Source organism: Ambystoma mexicanum, chromosome 1q (assembly GCF_040938575.1).
Source record: "Ambystoma mexicanum isolate Mex_15411 chromosome 1q, UKY_AmexF1_1, whole genome shotgun sequence".
Classification (NCBI taxonomy): Eukaryota; Metazoa; Chordata; class Amphibia; order Caudata; family Ambystomatidae; genus Ambystoma; species Ambystoma mexicanum.
Window position 1 is genome coordinate 1,545,955,339 of NC_090922.1, and position 16,357 is coordinate 1,545,971,695.

The 16,357-nt window shown below is 47.3% G+C and overlaps 1 protein-coding gene across 3 annotated transcripts in view; it reads left to right on the plus strand.

The window, feature by feature from the left end:
- LOC138551732 (glioma pathogenesis-related protein 1-like) overlaps window positions 1-11,333 on the plus strand; it is a 446,524-nt gene extending 435,191 nt beyond the window's left edge. For all 3 annotated transcript variants that reach the window (XM_069642503.1, XM_069642502.1, XM_069642501.1), the window contains one exon: window positions 10,749-11,333. Coding sequence is in view for 2 of the 3 variants with exons in the window: in XM_069642502.1 (XP_069498603.1) it covers window positions 10,749-10,837 (89 nt within the window). In the remaining variant the exon portion in view is untranslated. The remainder of the gene's footprint in view (window positions 1-10,748) is intronic.
- The last annotated feature ends 5,024 nt before the right edge of the window (window positions 11,334-16,357 follow it).

Below are 16,357 nucleotides of genomic sequence, written 5' to 3' on the forward strand. Positions count from 1 at the left end.
GTGCAAGGCATTGGGAGAGAGGAAGGGAAAGCTACAGGTAGGTCGAAAACCCGACCGAAAAGTCTCAAGCCTCGAGATCCCATGAGGAGAAATATCCTCGACGCGAAAGGCGAAAACATAGGTCTAGGTCCCGAAGTGGTTCCCACCACTCTTTGTGTTTTACGAAAAAGACACCACCGGACCGCTTCCAACAAATCCCCCAAGAAAATGAAACGCCCCACAAAACATTCTTTCCCCGAAGAATGGGAAGCATTTAGAGTTAGAATGATGAGGTTTTTGAAAAGGCTAAGCCTTAGTCTGCGCCTTCTTCGGAAGCTGGCCGGGAGCATCACCGTTCCGACACTCGCGCGCCCTCGAGCCCGGGTGATAGAAGGAGGAAAGATCGGGAACCTTCCAGGACCCCGAGTGATAAAGATAGCTTGAGTTGAGTCGACCAATCGAGGTCATCGACGCCGTCCGGAACCCGACACACCTCGAAGGACGAGCCTTTGAAGAGCGTCTCGACGCCCTCGAAGCAAGCTCCATCGACGACTGCTGTTTCGTCAACGCCATCAACACCTTTGCCAACGTTGACCCCCGTAGCCCTCGGTGCCAAAAGTTTCAAAGGCTCCAGTTCAGCCAGAAACTGACAAAATAGCAAAAGAAAAAGCAAAGACTGCAAAACCTTTAGCCTCCACTGTAACAGCTCCTCCAGAAAAAATGTATAAACCTCTACCAAAGAAGGAATATTTTAAATCTTTGACTTCAATTTTTGAAGAACAAGAAAGGTCTAGGAGGAGGATGTTCCTTTTGGCCTAGAGTATAGTACCCCTAATGTCCCAGAATGTCTAATTTCTGAGGAAAGCAGAATGAGGGATTTAGTGGAAACCTTGCATAACGCAAGTGTGGTTGACACATCACCTGAGACAGAACTTGGCAGACCAGGGGAACATGCCAGTCCATCATACTGACAACTGATGACAAAGGCAGTGGATTATTTAGGATGGGCTAGACCACCAACTCAGTTCATCCAGGATGACCTGACTGACACATTGGATCTTGGCCCCACCGAAGATCCGATTTTACCCTTCCATGTAGCCTTACAAGATACGGTGGCCAAAAATTGGGAGACCCTGGACTCAATTCCTCCTGTGAATAAGTTCCTCACTTCGAAATAACGCCCTTCCAGTAGCGACCCCGGCTATCTGTCCAAACACCCTACTCCCGAGAGTCTGGTGGCCCAGGCAGCCACAGCTTCAAATAAGGTGGCGTACCCTTCCTTCCATCCCTCCGGATAGGGACGTCAAGCATGTGGATGGTTGGGCAAGCAAGGTAGTTTCAGCTGGGAGTATGGCATTAAAATCGGCCAACTCCACATGTGCCTTGGCAACATTTTTGTACACTCTGTTGTGGGAGTGCATTGCAATGGCGGCGGAGCACATACCAGAAGGGGAAGAAATGGAAGGATTCCTAGCCATCGTTAGAGATGGAAAGGAGGCCATGCAGTGATCCCTTCAGCCTGGATTGGACACTGCAGATAGCATGAGCAGGTCCATGGCCACTAGCACAGTGATACTGATTTGTGTGGTTGTGAAAGTCTGGTTTTGCACCAGACATGCAAAACTGTCTTTTGAACATGCCTTTTGACAGGTCTCACCTTTTCGGCAACAAGGCTGACGAGAGCCTTGCGAGGTTGCAGAACTCAAAAGCAGCAGCCAAATCTTTAGGAGCTGCTATTAGGCAACCTCAGCCTTTTCGTGCATCAGGGCAATCTTGGAGGGGACGATCCTATCGTTATTACTCCTCATATGGAAAGGCGAGAGGAATGGCCAGTCAAAGAGGCCAGAGAAAAACCACTTGTGGTGGATGAGGTAAACTTGCTAAGCCAGCCCCAGCTGCAGCCTCTTTACCATCAGCAGCTGCAGCAACCGCCACAAAACCACTTTGAGGACTTGCATCACAAGACACCTGTAGGAGGCAGACTGTCACAGGATCTGCAAGAATGGCGAGCCATTACTTAGGATGTTTGGGCTCTAGAAATGATAGCCCAAGGTTACTGCCTTCTTTTTCTAATGCAACCTCAAAGCAATCCACCGGGGAGACACTCTTTGAAGCATCCAGACCCGCTCCTACAGCAGGAAGTTTTAACCCTGCTAGAGAAAGGTGCTATAGAACCAGTACCTGTAGCATATTTTTGATCTCCAAAAAGGATGGAGGACTGAGATCCATCTTGGATTTAAGAGGCTTGAACAAGCTCCTCAGGAAGGACAAGTTCAAGATGGTTACTCTTTCTCAGATCCTTCAGGCCCTTCAACTTCAGGATTGGTTGGTGTCATTGGACCTTCAGGGTGCTTATTTTCATGTGCCGATTCATCTCAAGCACAGAAAATACCTGAGGTTTGCGGTTGGCGACTCGCATTATCAGTTTCAAGTCCTCCCATTCAGGTTGACCTCTGCCCGAGGGTCTTCACTAAATTGATGGTAGTGGTGGAAGTGCACCTCATGAGAGGGGGGCTTCACGTTTACTCCTACCTGGACGATTGGTTGATCAGGGCGCGTTCTGCCGAGCAAGCCCTGAATCATCTGCCACTTCCTCCACAGACTGGGCTTCTCCCTCAATTTCCAGAAGTCACAAATGACACCTTCCCAACAGCTCCAGTACATAGGGGCTGTGTTAGACACATCCTTGGGAAAGAGCTTGCCTCCCAAGTCGCGGGCTCAAGACATTCTTCAGAGGATTTCCAAATTCCAAAATGCCCAAAATCTCCAGGCCTACGACTTCGAGGTTGCTTGGCCTCATGGCATCCTGCATTTTCCTAGTGCCAGAAGCATGCCCGAGGATGAGATCTCTTCAATGGGCTCTAAAGACTCAATGGTCCTAATTCTCAGGACAAATGACGGATCTCCTTCAGATTCTGAACAAGGTTCGGCAGGATCTTCTGTGGTGGAATTGCACAGAGAACATCCTAAAAGGAGAACATTTTTTGGCAACCATGGCCGGAGATTACAGTAGTGACGGACGCCTCACTCATGGGGTGGGGCGCTCATGCCAACGACCTGACAATCAGCGGTCGTTGGTCTCCATCGGAGTCCAAACTACATATCAACCTTTTAGAGCTGAGAGCAACCAGACTAGTACTAAAGGCTTTTCTGCCTTCTGTCAAGGGATAAGATGTCACGATAATGACGGACAACACAGTGGCCAGGCATTACCTAAACAAAAGAGGAGGTGTAGGGTCACTACCTCTGTGCAGAGAGGCAATGCGGCTCTGGTATTGGGCAATTCAGGAAGGAATCTCCTTATCGGCAGTTCATCTAGCCTGGGAGGAGAATGTGACGGCGGACGCACTGAGCAGGCACAGTACTGTGTCGCATGAGTGAGAACTAGCTCGGGAAGTCCTCCAGGAGATCTTCACCCTCTGGGGAACCCCTCAAGTATAGACCTCTTTGCGACCGGAATCAACCAGAAGTGCGAAAGGTATTGCTCAAGGGAATTTCCCCAGAGAAGAGCCCTAGGGGACGCGTTTGTGGTGGAGTGGAACTTCCCACTGCTATACGCATTCCTCAAGTCATCAGTAGGTTAAGACGGTTAAAAAACCACATGATCCTAATTGCCCCGGATTTACTGGGTACCACCAGGAGAATGTGGTACCCGGACCTTCTAGGTATGTCCATCTGCCCCGCGTTACGTCTTCCTCAGAGAGGACTTTCTCTCACAAAAGGAGGGCCAGGTTCTCCATCCAGAGGTCAGCACTCTCAACCTTCATGCTTGGTATCAGAAAGGCTGAGATGCAAGGATTGGGATTTTCCGGATGACGTCATGGAGGTGTTGCTTTCGGCGAGAAGGCCAGCAACAACATCTTTGTACTGTTGCTGCTGCTAGAAGTTTTGCAATTGGTGCAGGGAAAAGAATGTTGATCCTTTTCTGTGTCCTATTCCAGAAGTATTATCCTTCCTCTTATCATTGGCACGTAGAGGTCTCAATGTTGGGACCATTAAAGGTTATCTTGGTTATCTTGCAGCGCTTTTCATCTTCAAGCTATCTTCGGAAGAATGTTCCTATTTTAAAATTCCTTTGATAGTACAATTCTTAAAGGGACTCACCAATGTGTTTCCTCCTTCTTTCCAAGTCCCAGTTGTGGACCTTAATCTGGTTCTAAAGTTTTTGATGTGTGCCCCTTTTGAACCTTTGCACACATGCCATTTAAGATTACTAGCGTTGAAAACCGTTTTCTTGGTTGCTTTAGCATCTGCATGAAGAGTAAGTGAGTTGCAGGACCCGAGAAGAGCTCTAAGCTTTTACATTTCTAGGCTCTCCAAGCTTGGAGTGGAAAATCAACTTTTCATTGGCTACACCGGAAGGAATTTGGGTCAGTCGGTGTCAAAACAAACCCGATCACGTTGGATTGTGCTTTGCATTTCAGAATGCTACAGATTTGCGGCCAAAGACCCACCAGAAGGCTTCAGGGCCCATTCAACCTGAGGCATAGCATCTTCGACAGCCCTTCAAAGAGGTGTTCCCATCAAATCTATTTGTGAAGCAGCGACTTGGTCTTCGCTGCACACTTTTTCGAAATTCTATAATCTGGAGGCTTCCCACTCTGAAGAGCTTGCTTTTGGTAAAGCACTGCTGTATTCAGCTACATAATATTAAAAATCTACTCCCTTCTCCAAAGAACTTTTACACTGCTTTGGGAGTCGTATCTAATATGAGGAATACGTTAGAGGACACACTCCATTTGAGGAACAAGTTACTTACCAACTGGTAACGTTCTTTCGACTGGAGGATGATCCCAACGTATTCCACATCGCCCTCCCATCCTACCCTTCTGTACATTTTCTGGTGTTATTACCACTTCAACTCTTGCAAGGCCGACACCTGGCTACCTACACTATCTCTACAGCAGAGCAAGAGGGGAAAACAGAACTGAGGCCAACGGGCGCCGTGCGTGCTACTTGTATACCCAATGATGTCACCCTCAACAGCGGCCTTCGAGGGATTTCGACTCGACGACATTGACGCACGGCGCCCTCTGCTGAGAAAAAAATTCTGAAGCAGCTAAAGCTGGACGAATACATCTAAGATGAGGAATATGTTGGAGGAACATTCAGTCGAAAGAACGTTACCAGTTAGTAAGTAGCTTGTTCATCTCTTTCCACTAAAATTAACGATCAACAATAATGCCAATTTCAGAATTTAAAACATGCTAAAATCCACAGAATTGCATCCATTTTGTGCTTTCCTAAAACAGAAGTAAGAAGAGCAAGATCAATGTATTCTAATAGGGTCTTAAATGAAACATTTCACAAATGTGTATATATAATTATTCCCGAAAGAATCAGACTAATTTACCGACAACCTGATAGTAGGAATCAAAAATCACGCATTTTCCTCCAGCGGATAAGGCCATTGTTCTTAATTCTTATTCCTTCTATTGTCTTACTTTGTATCACTAACAAGGTCTATAGGAGCAACTTCGACCAGCTAGTCGAGATTTTTAATTATTTTATGGTGTCCCCCAACTAGCTTATACATTATCCGAGGGGTACTAACTATAAGCAATTTCACATTTGATTCTGATATGGTTCCCTCAAGAATCCCAATGGACGTAAACCGTTATATAGTTGCTATACCACATTTTTCCTCTAAGAATCTTACAATAGGTCAACCCACACCAGAAGCAATGTGGAGGTTGACCACATACTACTTAGGGGACCCAGAAGTAATGGAAGGACTGGAACAGAAGACCTCTGAGTAGTTCACTGAGAGCGAGGGATCCGTAGACAGCCCAGTCAGGCTCTGGGAGGGTTTCAAGGCAGTGTTACGGGGGAAGGAAATTTCACTCATGGTCAGGCTCTGGGAGGGTTTCAAGGCAGTGTTACGGGGGAAGGAAATTTCACTCATGGCAGCCGCATGAAAGAAACACACTTGTGAAGTAGAGGAGGCAGAAACATGTGCGCTGCAACAGGATGAAGGGTTCCTCTCTTCCGACTCCCAGACCTCAAGGGAGGCCCTGGTCACGGCGCTGGAGGCTCTAAGAAATGTAGCTTTGGACAACACAAGGCAGGCACACTGGGCAATGCAGAGCCAAATCTGTGAATCTGGGGACAGGGCAGGGAAGAAGGTGGCTTGGCTGGAGCGGAGAGAAGGGGCGAAGGGCCAGGTACGAGCGATACAGGTCTCAAAGGATACAATGGTGACAGAAGATGGGGAAATCTCTGGGGCATTTGCATCCTTTTATATGGAGCCAATGGCCCAAGAGTTCATTAGTTCCACAAACCTCCCCTGCCTAACAGTGCACCAGAAAGCTGGGTTAGAGGTGGACATCACAGAACCAGAACTGGCATCTGTGCTCCTACAGCTACAGTCAGGAAAAACGCTGGGGCCCAATGGCTTCCCCGCCGAGATCTGGAAGCGACTTGGAGACAAGGTCACAGGACGCATGTACCGTCTTTTTCAAGCAGTGCGAAGCTGATGGAGGTCCTCACACCAGATCTGAGGAAGGCATGCATAGTGGTCCTGCCGAAAGCAGGGAAGCCCCCCGAACGGTGCGGCCGATTTTTGCTGATTAATGGCAAGGCCAAAGTGCTGGCACAGGTTTTGGGCAACCGCCTGTTAGGTGTCATGGAATCTGTAAGACACCCGGACCAGTGCGGTTTCATGTCCACCCAATCCACACAAATGTATATCAGTAGAGCACAAATGGCGATAGACCAGATAACACAGCTACAAACACAGGCAGCACTCCTGGCCATTGATTTCATAAAAGCTTTCGATTCAGTGAGATGGGTGGTGCTTTGGAAAATCATGGGACGCCTGGGGTTCGGAGAGGGCATCCTCTAATGGATTTGCCTGTTGTACGCAGCCCCAGAGGCTTCGGTCAAAGTTAATGGGGTACTGTTGGAGGGGTTTACCCTTGAACGTGGCCCAAGGCAGTTGTTCCCCCGTTGTTCATCTTGGCCATTGAGCCATTGGCGATCAGACTCTGTGATGACACGGGCTGGGTAGTCTTCAGCTGGCGTTGGGGGTGGGGTGGTGACACGGTCTCATTATACGCAGGCAATCTCTTGGTTTATATGGGAGAACTGGCGACATACTGTTAAGCGGTCATTAATGTACTTGAAGAATATCAGGCCTATAGTGGGGTCAAAGGGAACCAGCTGAAATCCGTACTCTTCCTGCTTGAGTGGGGAGCGGGGGCCATCCACCCTGGACCGCCCCTTCCTAGTCTTGGTCTCAGGATTTAAATACTTGGGCAGACATCTGAGTCCTTCCCGGGAGAACTATATCCGACTCAATCTCACTCTGCTAATAGACCGATTCTCATCCGACGTGGCCCACTGGCAAACGCTCCCACGCTCACTGATGGGTAAGGCAGTGCTCTTTAGGATGCTGGCTCCCCCCAGATTCCTGTATGTATTGCAAAGCGCCCCTGTGGCAATTCCCAGAGCTACTTTTCACACAATTGAGAACTCCCTGAGGGGGCTACTGTGGGGGGGATGCATCCACGCCTAGCACTTAAGACAATCCAACGCTCAGTGTGTGAGGGTGGTCTGCAGATCCCCAACCTCCGGTGGTATTATTGGGCTGCACAAATGGGCATGGTCATGACTTGGCTACATGGGGACCCGACACTCCCGCACTTGGTAACAGAAAGAGGGGGGATGAGGGAAGCCACCCAAACAGATATGGGGATGGAACAGTAGACGCGGCCCTCCTCCGAATGATCAAGCATACCAGACAGGCATGGAAGGAAGAACACCAAGATTTGGGCTGGGGTAGGAGGCCTACCCTAGATCAACCTCTCTGGAACAATAGGCTTCTCCCAGATCTCAAGAAAATGCAACATTTCAAACAATGGGAATACCGGGGCGTGAGGCGCCTCGCCAATGTGGTGCAGGAGGGGGCGCTCCTCCCCTTCACGAAATTACAGGGTTTGTTTAGGATCCCATTTTCCGGCCCTGGAAGAGATACCCACGTGCTCACCATTAGAAGCAAATGTCTTTTCAGAGTGCATAGTCGGGAAGGCCACTTCAACGCCATATCCCGTACTGACGGCCTTTGGTTCTCCCAAACTAGCCGGACCCGGGGGCAAATGGGAGAGTGATGTGGGGAAGTTGAACCAGAGGAGAGTCTCGAAGCGCTTATGCGTGATTCAGTACATAATACTCCACTGGGTGTATTCATACACGTCACTGGTGCGATGGGGGACACTAAACTGCTTGCGATCCGACAGCACGTTCGTCACCACTGTATGGGAATGGATACGGGTACAAGGGTTATGGGAGAAATGTATACAGAAACTGTCGGCAATGGCAGGGACAGTGGTCCCCCCACAAACCTAAAATGGCTATACCGGGAATCTGGGGGGAGACTGGGTTTACCAGATATGAAAAAAATGTCTATCCACTGCTTTGGGATCAGCAAAGAAAATCATAGCCATGATATGGGGCTCGGCGGATCAGCCAAAGGACTGCCAAAATGGAAATTCCAAAGGATATGGAGCGGTTGGGCTAGGGAGGGGGAGGGGTAGCTCACGGCATGCTACATGCGGCAGACATCTCCCGCAAATGCCATCTTTTCAGAGTTGCACAAGACTTCCAAATGTATGAGACTGTTGAATCACTGCAAATACAGACATGTGTTTTGTTTGTGTATTGTAACGTTATTAAAAAACAGTGCAGAGTGTTTTTTTTAAAAAAGACGGTCGTTATTTCATAGTGAGGTGGCGGAAGATTGTTGGAAGCCGGGAGGAAGGAAGGTGTAAGAAAGTGATGGCAGGTAGCTGAATACAAAGGGTAGTACCAAAGCAGTGCCAAGAAGGGTGGAAAGGATAAGAGAGGATGTAGATGTGAGGTTTGGACATTTGTGTTCGAAGAGGAGGACGACAGAAGTGGGACAAAGTGCCTGAGAATGTGTGCCCTTGAGCGGGCAGGGTATCGTATTGCAAGAAGGTGAGCGCACGAACTACAAAGCCATCTTCTGACGGATAGGTAAGGGTGTGCTTAGAGAAGAAAGGTGGGATGCTAGCTGTTAGGGTGGGACCTGTAGACCACTTCCCTTTCCCTACTGAATCTGAACCCTCTGCCCTAAGAAGCCCTCCATCGCTGGCGAGGAGCCAGAAGGGAGTGGCCCCCCCACCCCATCACAAGAGATTTGGACTGGACAACCGGCCCTACCGGGAACCAGGTAGTGAACCTACAGATCTGAGCACAGTAGGGATGGTGGACCTCCCCAAGAAAGCCTGCACTTGATTGCACTTTTGGAGTTGAAAGGAGTGGGTGGAAAACCTTCGCCATGGTGGGGCCCCCATTGAAACCCTGCTGCATTATTGTTCTTTCTTTCCTGTGTTCAGGAGGGATTTTATTCTGTTGCGATTTAAATAAAATCCTTGAAATACATTGTTTGTGCCCCCTCTTTCTGTTATCTTTGGTGGTCGCCCAGCACATCTACTGGTCTTCTTGATATAACAGTCGACTCTTTTGCCTTGATAAAGACCTAGGAGGGTTGAAACACGTGTCGGCTGGAAATAGAATGTGAAATCATGTGTTTTGTGACATAATTACCACTGTCTGAAGATTGGCTTCACGTGCTACATTTGTGATAATGGTTCTTGCACAATGTTCTTGTTTAAACGTAACTTGGGACGGAAGGCCGCCCCCTCCATTGAGGTCCACCCACTTTAGTATTGATGAGCACAGCGGTCCTATATGCCCTGAACCTGACTTTCATACCATCAGACTTTATGAAAAGGCATTTTTGTCTGGGAAAATGTTCCATAAATGGAACGTGATAAGGTTTTTAGCGAAATGGCGAGGACATTCCCTTGAGGGTCCCTTCGAAGTTTACAAAAGGAGCGTCTTGCCTGGTGCACTCTCGCGGAGGAAGCCTCCTAGGCTCTCTGGCTCAGCACCACTGAAAGGCATTAGATGTAAGTTGGGACTCACCTGCTTACAACACTTTGGCAAATGTGTTGTACATTCTGTGTAAAGAACACGCGAGTCTGAACCTGTACGCTGTAAGCGTCCAATATGCTAGCATGCAGCTTAAAATCCATGTAACTAAGTCGCCATCTCTGTTCCAGCGCCTCGATGCCCCCGGGCTGCATGTGCGCTCTGTGAATGTAAAGGCACAGGATACACATCGTTCGTGCTGCTCGTTGGCGGACTTTCTTGCAGGAGCTTCGCCTGGCTATCCCTCTGGGAAACGAAGGGCTTCACCCTGACTTTCTGGCGCATCATTTAGAGGGGCGCTAGGCACCTTTTATGACTGAGGGAATGGTCACTGAGAACCCTGTGAACAGGTGTTGAGACCTTGTAATCAGAGCCCTAGACGGTGCCTTCTATCGGGTGTCGCCAGTCTTCCCTGTAACGAGCATGTGTGGTGGGCATGTTCCCGGCGGCCCCTCTGGGGGTAGCAGGTGCTGTTCCTGTAAATGCGAAATAGAATCAGCCAGGCACGTCCTTTATTATCGGGCTACCTGGGCCATGCCTATACTGCCAGATCTGAAGTTATTGCTGGTGCTGCATACTATACTCGGGAAAGTCACCATGGCGGCATAAAGGGGCGCATTTTATTATTCTATTGCATGTGTTTCTTCTTTCTCTGGTTGTTGTTTATTTCTGAGCCTTGTTTTTTTCTTTCAAAAGGTTTTTGTTTTATTAACCATCAGCATGTATTAAAAAAAAGACATGTTCATTTGTTTCTCAATGGCATTCGCCCCGTCTGCTGTGCATTGATTTCACACTGTGTCTTTTCCGCCTTACAGCTGTCAGCAAGGAAAGCCATCCTCTGGACCACCTGCTGCTGTGCCTGCTATTATTCCATTATATGTATCGCCTCTTTTATGTTGTTTAACAATGATGCATTTACATTCTCTGCTGTTTTTATACGTTTTCCTTGTGACGGTCGAAAAGAGTGTTTTGACTTTCAGGCCGTCTGCGGTATAGTGACTCCTTGCCCGCGTGCTATGTTGGCCCTGTGCCTTGAAGACCGCCTTCAGTGGTGTAGAGTGTTCTTCTGAATGATTCCATTTCTGGCATCATTCATGTGGAATGTTATACTTATTATTCAATTACATGTTTGCCTTCCATGTTCATGTGCAAGACGCACATGTACCTGTGAGGCAAAAAAGCTGCAGGATGGGGCTTTCTCTTCATGCACCCTTCTGGCTGTAATTGCTAACAATGGACTTTTTATGTTTTTAAAATAATGATAGGCCTTTTGGGGTCCCGCATGTACGTATTTGTGAAAGTCATCAATGTTGATTTCATATTCATAGTTGGCATATTTGTATCAATTATAAACGCCCTTTTTGCATCTGCTGCATTAAAGGTGAAGTGGCATAAATGTTTACTTTTGTAAATGTTTCATGACTTGGAGAAATGCAAGAGCACAGGTACTGACAAACTACAGAGTTGGATCGTTTGTGCAAATGGCCAATTAAATGTTTTCTGAGCCCCCCACACCTCCTCACGTCCTGCAGTGCCTGGACCTCCAGGACTGGCTGCTATACCCAGAGTTCCAGGATCCCTACTTCCATACACATCCATCCAAGTACCTTATGTTTCTTCAGCTTCAGGACTGGCTGCTACACCTAGAGTCCCAGGATCCCTACTTCTATACACATCCATCCAATTTCTTATGTTTCATCACCTTCAGGACTGGCTGCTATACTAGCCTTCCAGGATCCCTACTTACAAATACATCCATCTTAGTACCTTATATTTCAACACCTTCAAGACTGGCTGCTATACCTAGAGTTCCAGGATCCCTACTTCCATACACATATCCATCCAAGTACCTTATGGTTCTTCACCTTCAGGACTGGCTGCTACACCTAGAGTCCCAGGATCCATACTTCCATACAAGTACCTTATGTTTCATCACCTTCAGGACTGGCTGCTACACCTAGAGTCCCAGGATCCCTACTTCCATACACATCCATCCAATTTCTTATGTTTCATCACCTTCAGGACTGGCTGCTACACCTAGAGTCCCAGGATCCCTACTTCCATACAAGTACCTTATGTTTCATCACCTTCAGGACTGGCTGCTACACCTAGAGTCCCAGGATCCCTACTTCCATACACATCCATCCAATTTCTTATGTTTCATCACCTTCAGGACTGGCTGCTACACCTAGAGTCCCAGGATCCCTACTTCCATACAAGTACCTTATGTTTCATCACCTTCAGGACTGGCTGCTACACCTAGAGTCCCAGGATCCCTACTTCCATACACATCCATCCAATTTCTTATGTTTCATCACCTTCAGGACTGGCTGCTACACCTAGAGTCCCAGGATCCCTACTTCCATACAAGTACCTTATGTTTCATCACCTTCAGGACTGGCTGCTACACCTAGAGTCCCAGGATCCCTACTTCCATACAAGTACCTTATGTTTCATCACCTTCAGGACTGGCTGCTACACCTAGAGCCCCAGGATCCCTACTTCCATACACATCCATCCAATTTCTTATGTTTCATCACCTTCAGGACTGGCTGCTACACCTAGAGTCCCAGGAACCCTACTTCCATACAAGTACCTTATGTTTCATCACCTTCAGGACTGGCTGCTACACCTAGAGTCCCAGGATCCCTACTTCCATACAAGTACCTTATGTTTCATCACCTTCAGGACTGGCTGCTACACCTAGAGTCCCAGGATCCCTACTTCCATACACATCCATCCAATTTCTTATGTTTCATCACCTTCAGGACTGGCTGCTACACCTAGAGTCCCAGGATCCCTACTTCCATACAAGTACCTTATGTTTCATCACCTTCAGGACTGGCTGCTACACCTAGAGTCCCAGGATCCCTACTTCCATACAAGTACCTTATGTTTCATCACCTTCAGGACTGGCTGCTACACCTAGAGTCCCAGGATCCCTACTTCCATACAAGTACCTTATGTTTCATCACCTTCAGGACTGGCTGCTACACCTAGAGTCCCAGGATCCCTACTTCCATACACATCCATCCAATTTCTTATGTTTCATCACCTTCAGGACTGGCTGCTACACCTAGAGTCCCAGGATCCCTACTTCCATACAAGTACCTTATGTTTCATCACCTTCAGGACTGGCTGCTACACCTAGAGTCCCAGGATCCCTACTTCCATACAAGTACCTTATGTTTCATCACCTTCAGGACTGGCTGCTACACCTAGAGTCCCAGGATCCCTACTTCCATACACATCCATCCAATTTCTTATGTTTCATCTCCTTCAGGACTGGCTGCTACACTAGCGTTCCAGGATCCCTACTTCCAAACCCATACATCCAAGTACCTTATGTTTCATCACCTTCAGGACTGGCTGCTACACCTAGAGTCCCAGGATCCCTACTTCCATACAAGTACCTTATGTTTCATCACCTTCAGGACTGGCTGCTACACCTAGAGTCCCAGGATCCCTACTTCCATACACATCCATCCAATTTCTTATGTTTCATCTCCTTCAGGACTGGCTGCTAAACTAGCGTTCCAGGATCCCTACTTCCAAACCCATACATCCAAGTACCTTATGTTTCATCTCCTTCAGGACTGGCTGCTAAACTAGCGTTCCAGGATCCCTACTTCCATACACATATCCATTCAAGTACCTTATGGTTCTTCACCTTCAGGACTGGCTGCTATACCTAGAGTTCCAGGATCCCTACTTCCATACACATATCCATCCAAGTACCTTATGGTTCTTCACCTTCAGGACTGGCTGCTACACCTAGAGTTCCAGGATCCCTACTTCCATACACATATCCATTCAAGTACCTTATGTTTCATCACCTTCAGGACTGGCTGCTACACCTAGAGTCCCAGGATCCATACTTCCATACAAGTACCTTATGTTTCATCACCTTCAGGACTGGCTGCTACACCTAGAGTCCCAGGATCCCTACTTCCATACAAGTACCTTATGTTTCATCACCTTCAGGACTGGCTGCTACACCTAGAGTCCCAGGATCCCTACTTCCATACACATCCATCCAATTTCTTATGTTTCATCTCCTTCAGGACTGGCTGCTAAACTAGCGTTCCAGGATCCCTACTTCCAAACCCATACATCCAAGTACCTTATGTTTCATCTCCTTCAGGACTGGCTGCTAAACTAGCGTTCCAGGATCCCTACTTACAAATACATCCATCTTAGTACCTTATATTTCAACACCTTCAGGACTGGCTGCTATACCTAGAGTTCCAGGATCCCTACTTCCATACACATATCCATCCAAGTGCCTTATGTTTCATCGCCTTCAGGACTGGCTGCTACAGGATATACAGGTGTATACAGTGTGAATTAAGAGATTGAATGACTTAATTACAGGGTACATATGTGCAAGATAATCATAGGGAATATACAAGAATATCTGATAAGTTGCAGAATACAGTTATGTACAATGTGAATTAGATGGTCGTGAGGCACCCAGGTCATTACAGTGTAAGTTACATGATCAAGTAGCATAGTAACAGGGTGAGCTCTGTACATCCGACGTGCAGTTCAAGCACATAATGGGTTAATCAGAGAACAGCGAGGTGGGCATTCAAATGAGGGTGTCAGAGGTGTCAAGAAAAAGGAAATGGTCTGGGTGATTAGATCTCATTTGCTCTTAGCCAGTTAGTTAGATTCTGTCTGAATTTAGCGAACGGCTGGGGTTCTCTAATGCCATGGGGTAGGGAGTTCCACAATTGCGCCGCCTTAACTGGGAAGCTGTGTCCTCCTGTAGTTGAAAGTCTGAAGCACGGAACTTGGAGGCAGTTCGTGTTGGCTGATTTTGTCGGTCTGGACAAAGTTTCTTTACACAATCTGTCCGTGAGGTAAGGCGGTGCATTATTGTTGAGGCACTTATGAGTAAGGGAGGCGATCTTAAATTGGATTTTATCAAAAGTGGATAGCCATTTGTAATCTCTTCTTATAGTGGAGATATGCTAATTTCTGTTAATCCTAAGAGCTGCTCTCAAGGCATTGTTCTGGAGAACCTGAATTTTATGGATGGTATGTTTATTCACTCTGATGTAAAGTCCATTACAGTAATCCAATTTGGAAAGTATGAGGGCTCTGGCGAGTGTAAGGCAACTGTCTGTGGAAAGGAATTGTTTACTAGCTCTAATGAGTTTGCATGTGTATGCAGTAGAAGAGGCTAATGAATTAACTTCTTTAGAGAAGTTCAGGGTGGCGTCTAGGTAGAAGCCTAGGGTCTTCACCTCTTTGGCTACTTTTATGATATTGCCATCGATAGTGAAGTTAGCATAATCGGGGCTGAGTTTGGATATGTAAGTTGGAGTGCCTATTATAATAAGCTCAGTTTTGTCGTCGTTCAGGCATAAACCATGTGTGGCCATCCATGCCTCAACGATGCTGTAGATTATATTCACTAGAGCCAGATCCACGGCGGAATCTCCTGAAAGCCGAAGGAGCATCTCGGTATCGTCTGCGTAATTTGTGTAGGTGATGCCCAGATGATCCATTTCGTCGAAGAGGGGCTTAGTGAATACATTGTAAAGTGTGGGTGACACACAGGATCCCTGTGGTACGCCAAACGTTATAGGAATCGGGTCAGCTGAGGCCGATGGAGAGAAGACACTCATGGTCCGGTTACTCGGAGGACTTGATCCAAGTTATAGCCTCCTTAGAGAAATGCGCTGCAGAGTCTAGGTGGCTACATAAGACTGAATAGTCAATCAAGTCGAATGCAGCCGAAAGGTCTAAAAGGAGGAGTAGGGCTGCTTGTCCATTATCTCTGCGCTCATCTATTTGGGCCTTGAGATCAATTAAAGCCGTCTCAGTCCCATGTTCTGGTCGGAACCCCGATTGACGGGTTCCGAGTAGGCGATTGGATTCTAGGAATTTCTGTATTCGCATATAGGCCACTTTATCTAAAATATTTAGGAGAAATGGCACAGTCGCGATAGGCCTGAAGTTTGTGGGGATGGCCAGGTCAAGGGTTTGCTTCTTTAGTAATGGCAGTAACCAGGATTCTTTCAGATTGTTCGGTACGGTGCCAGTGGTGAAGGAGGAATTGATGAGTTTGGTTATAAAGGGTGATAATTCTCCCGCTGCATCCTTAATAAGTTGTGCTGGGCATTGATCGCCTTTGCAGTTGGACGGTTTTAGTCCCAGTATGACCTTTTCCACCTCAATGGTCGATATTTTAGAGAAGCGTGAATTTTGTTTTGTTTTGTATGTGAAGGTAGAGCTTTCTTGACATACAAAACCTTCACATACAAAACAAAAGCGTGAATTTTGTTTTGTATGTGAAGGTAGAGCTTTCTTGAGGGCAATTTTAGTTTGTAAGTTGGCGACTTTGTTCGTAAGGGCATGTTGGATGCTGGAGCACCACTTTTTGTCCTTGGTACAATTTTCTTGTGGTACAATA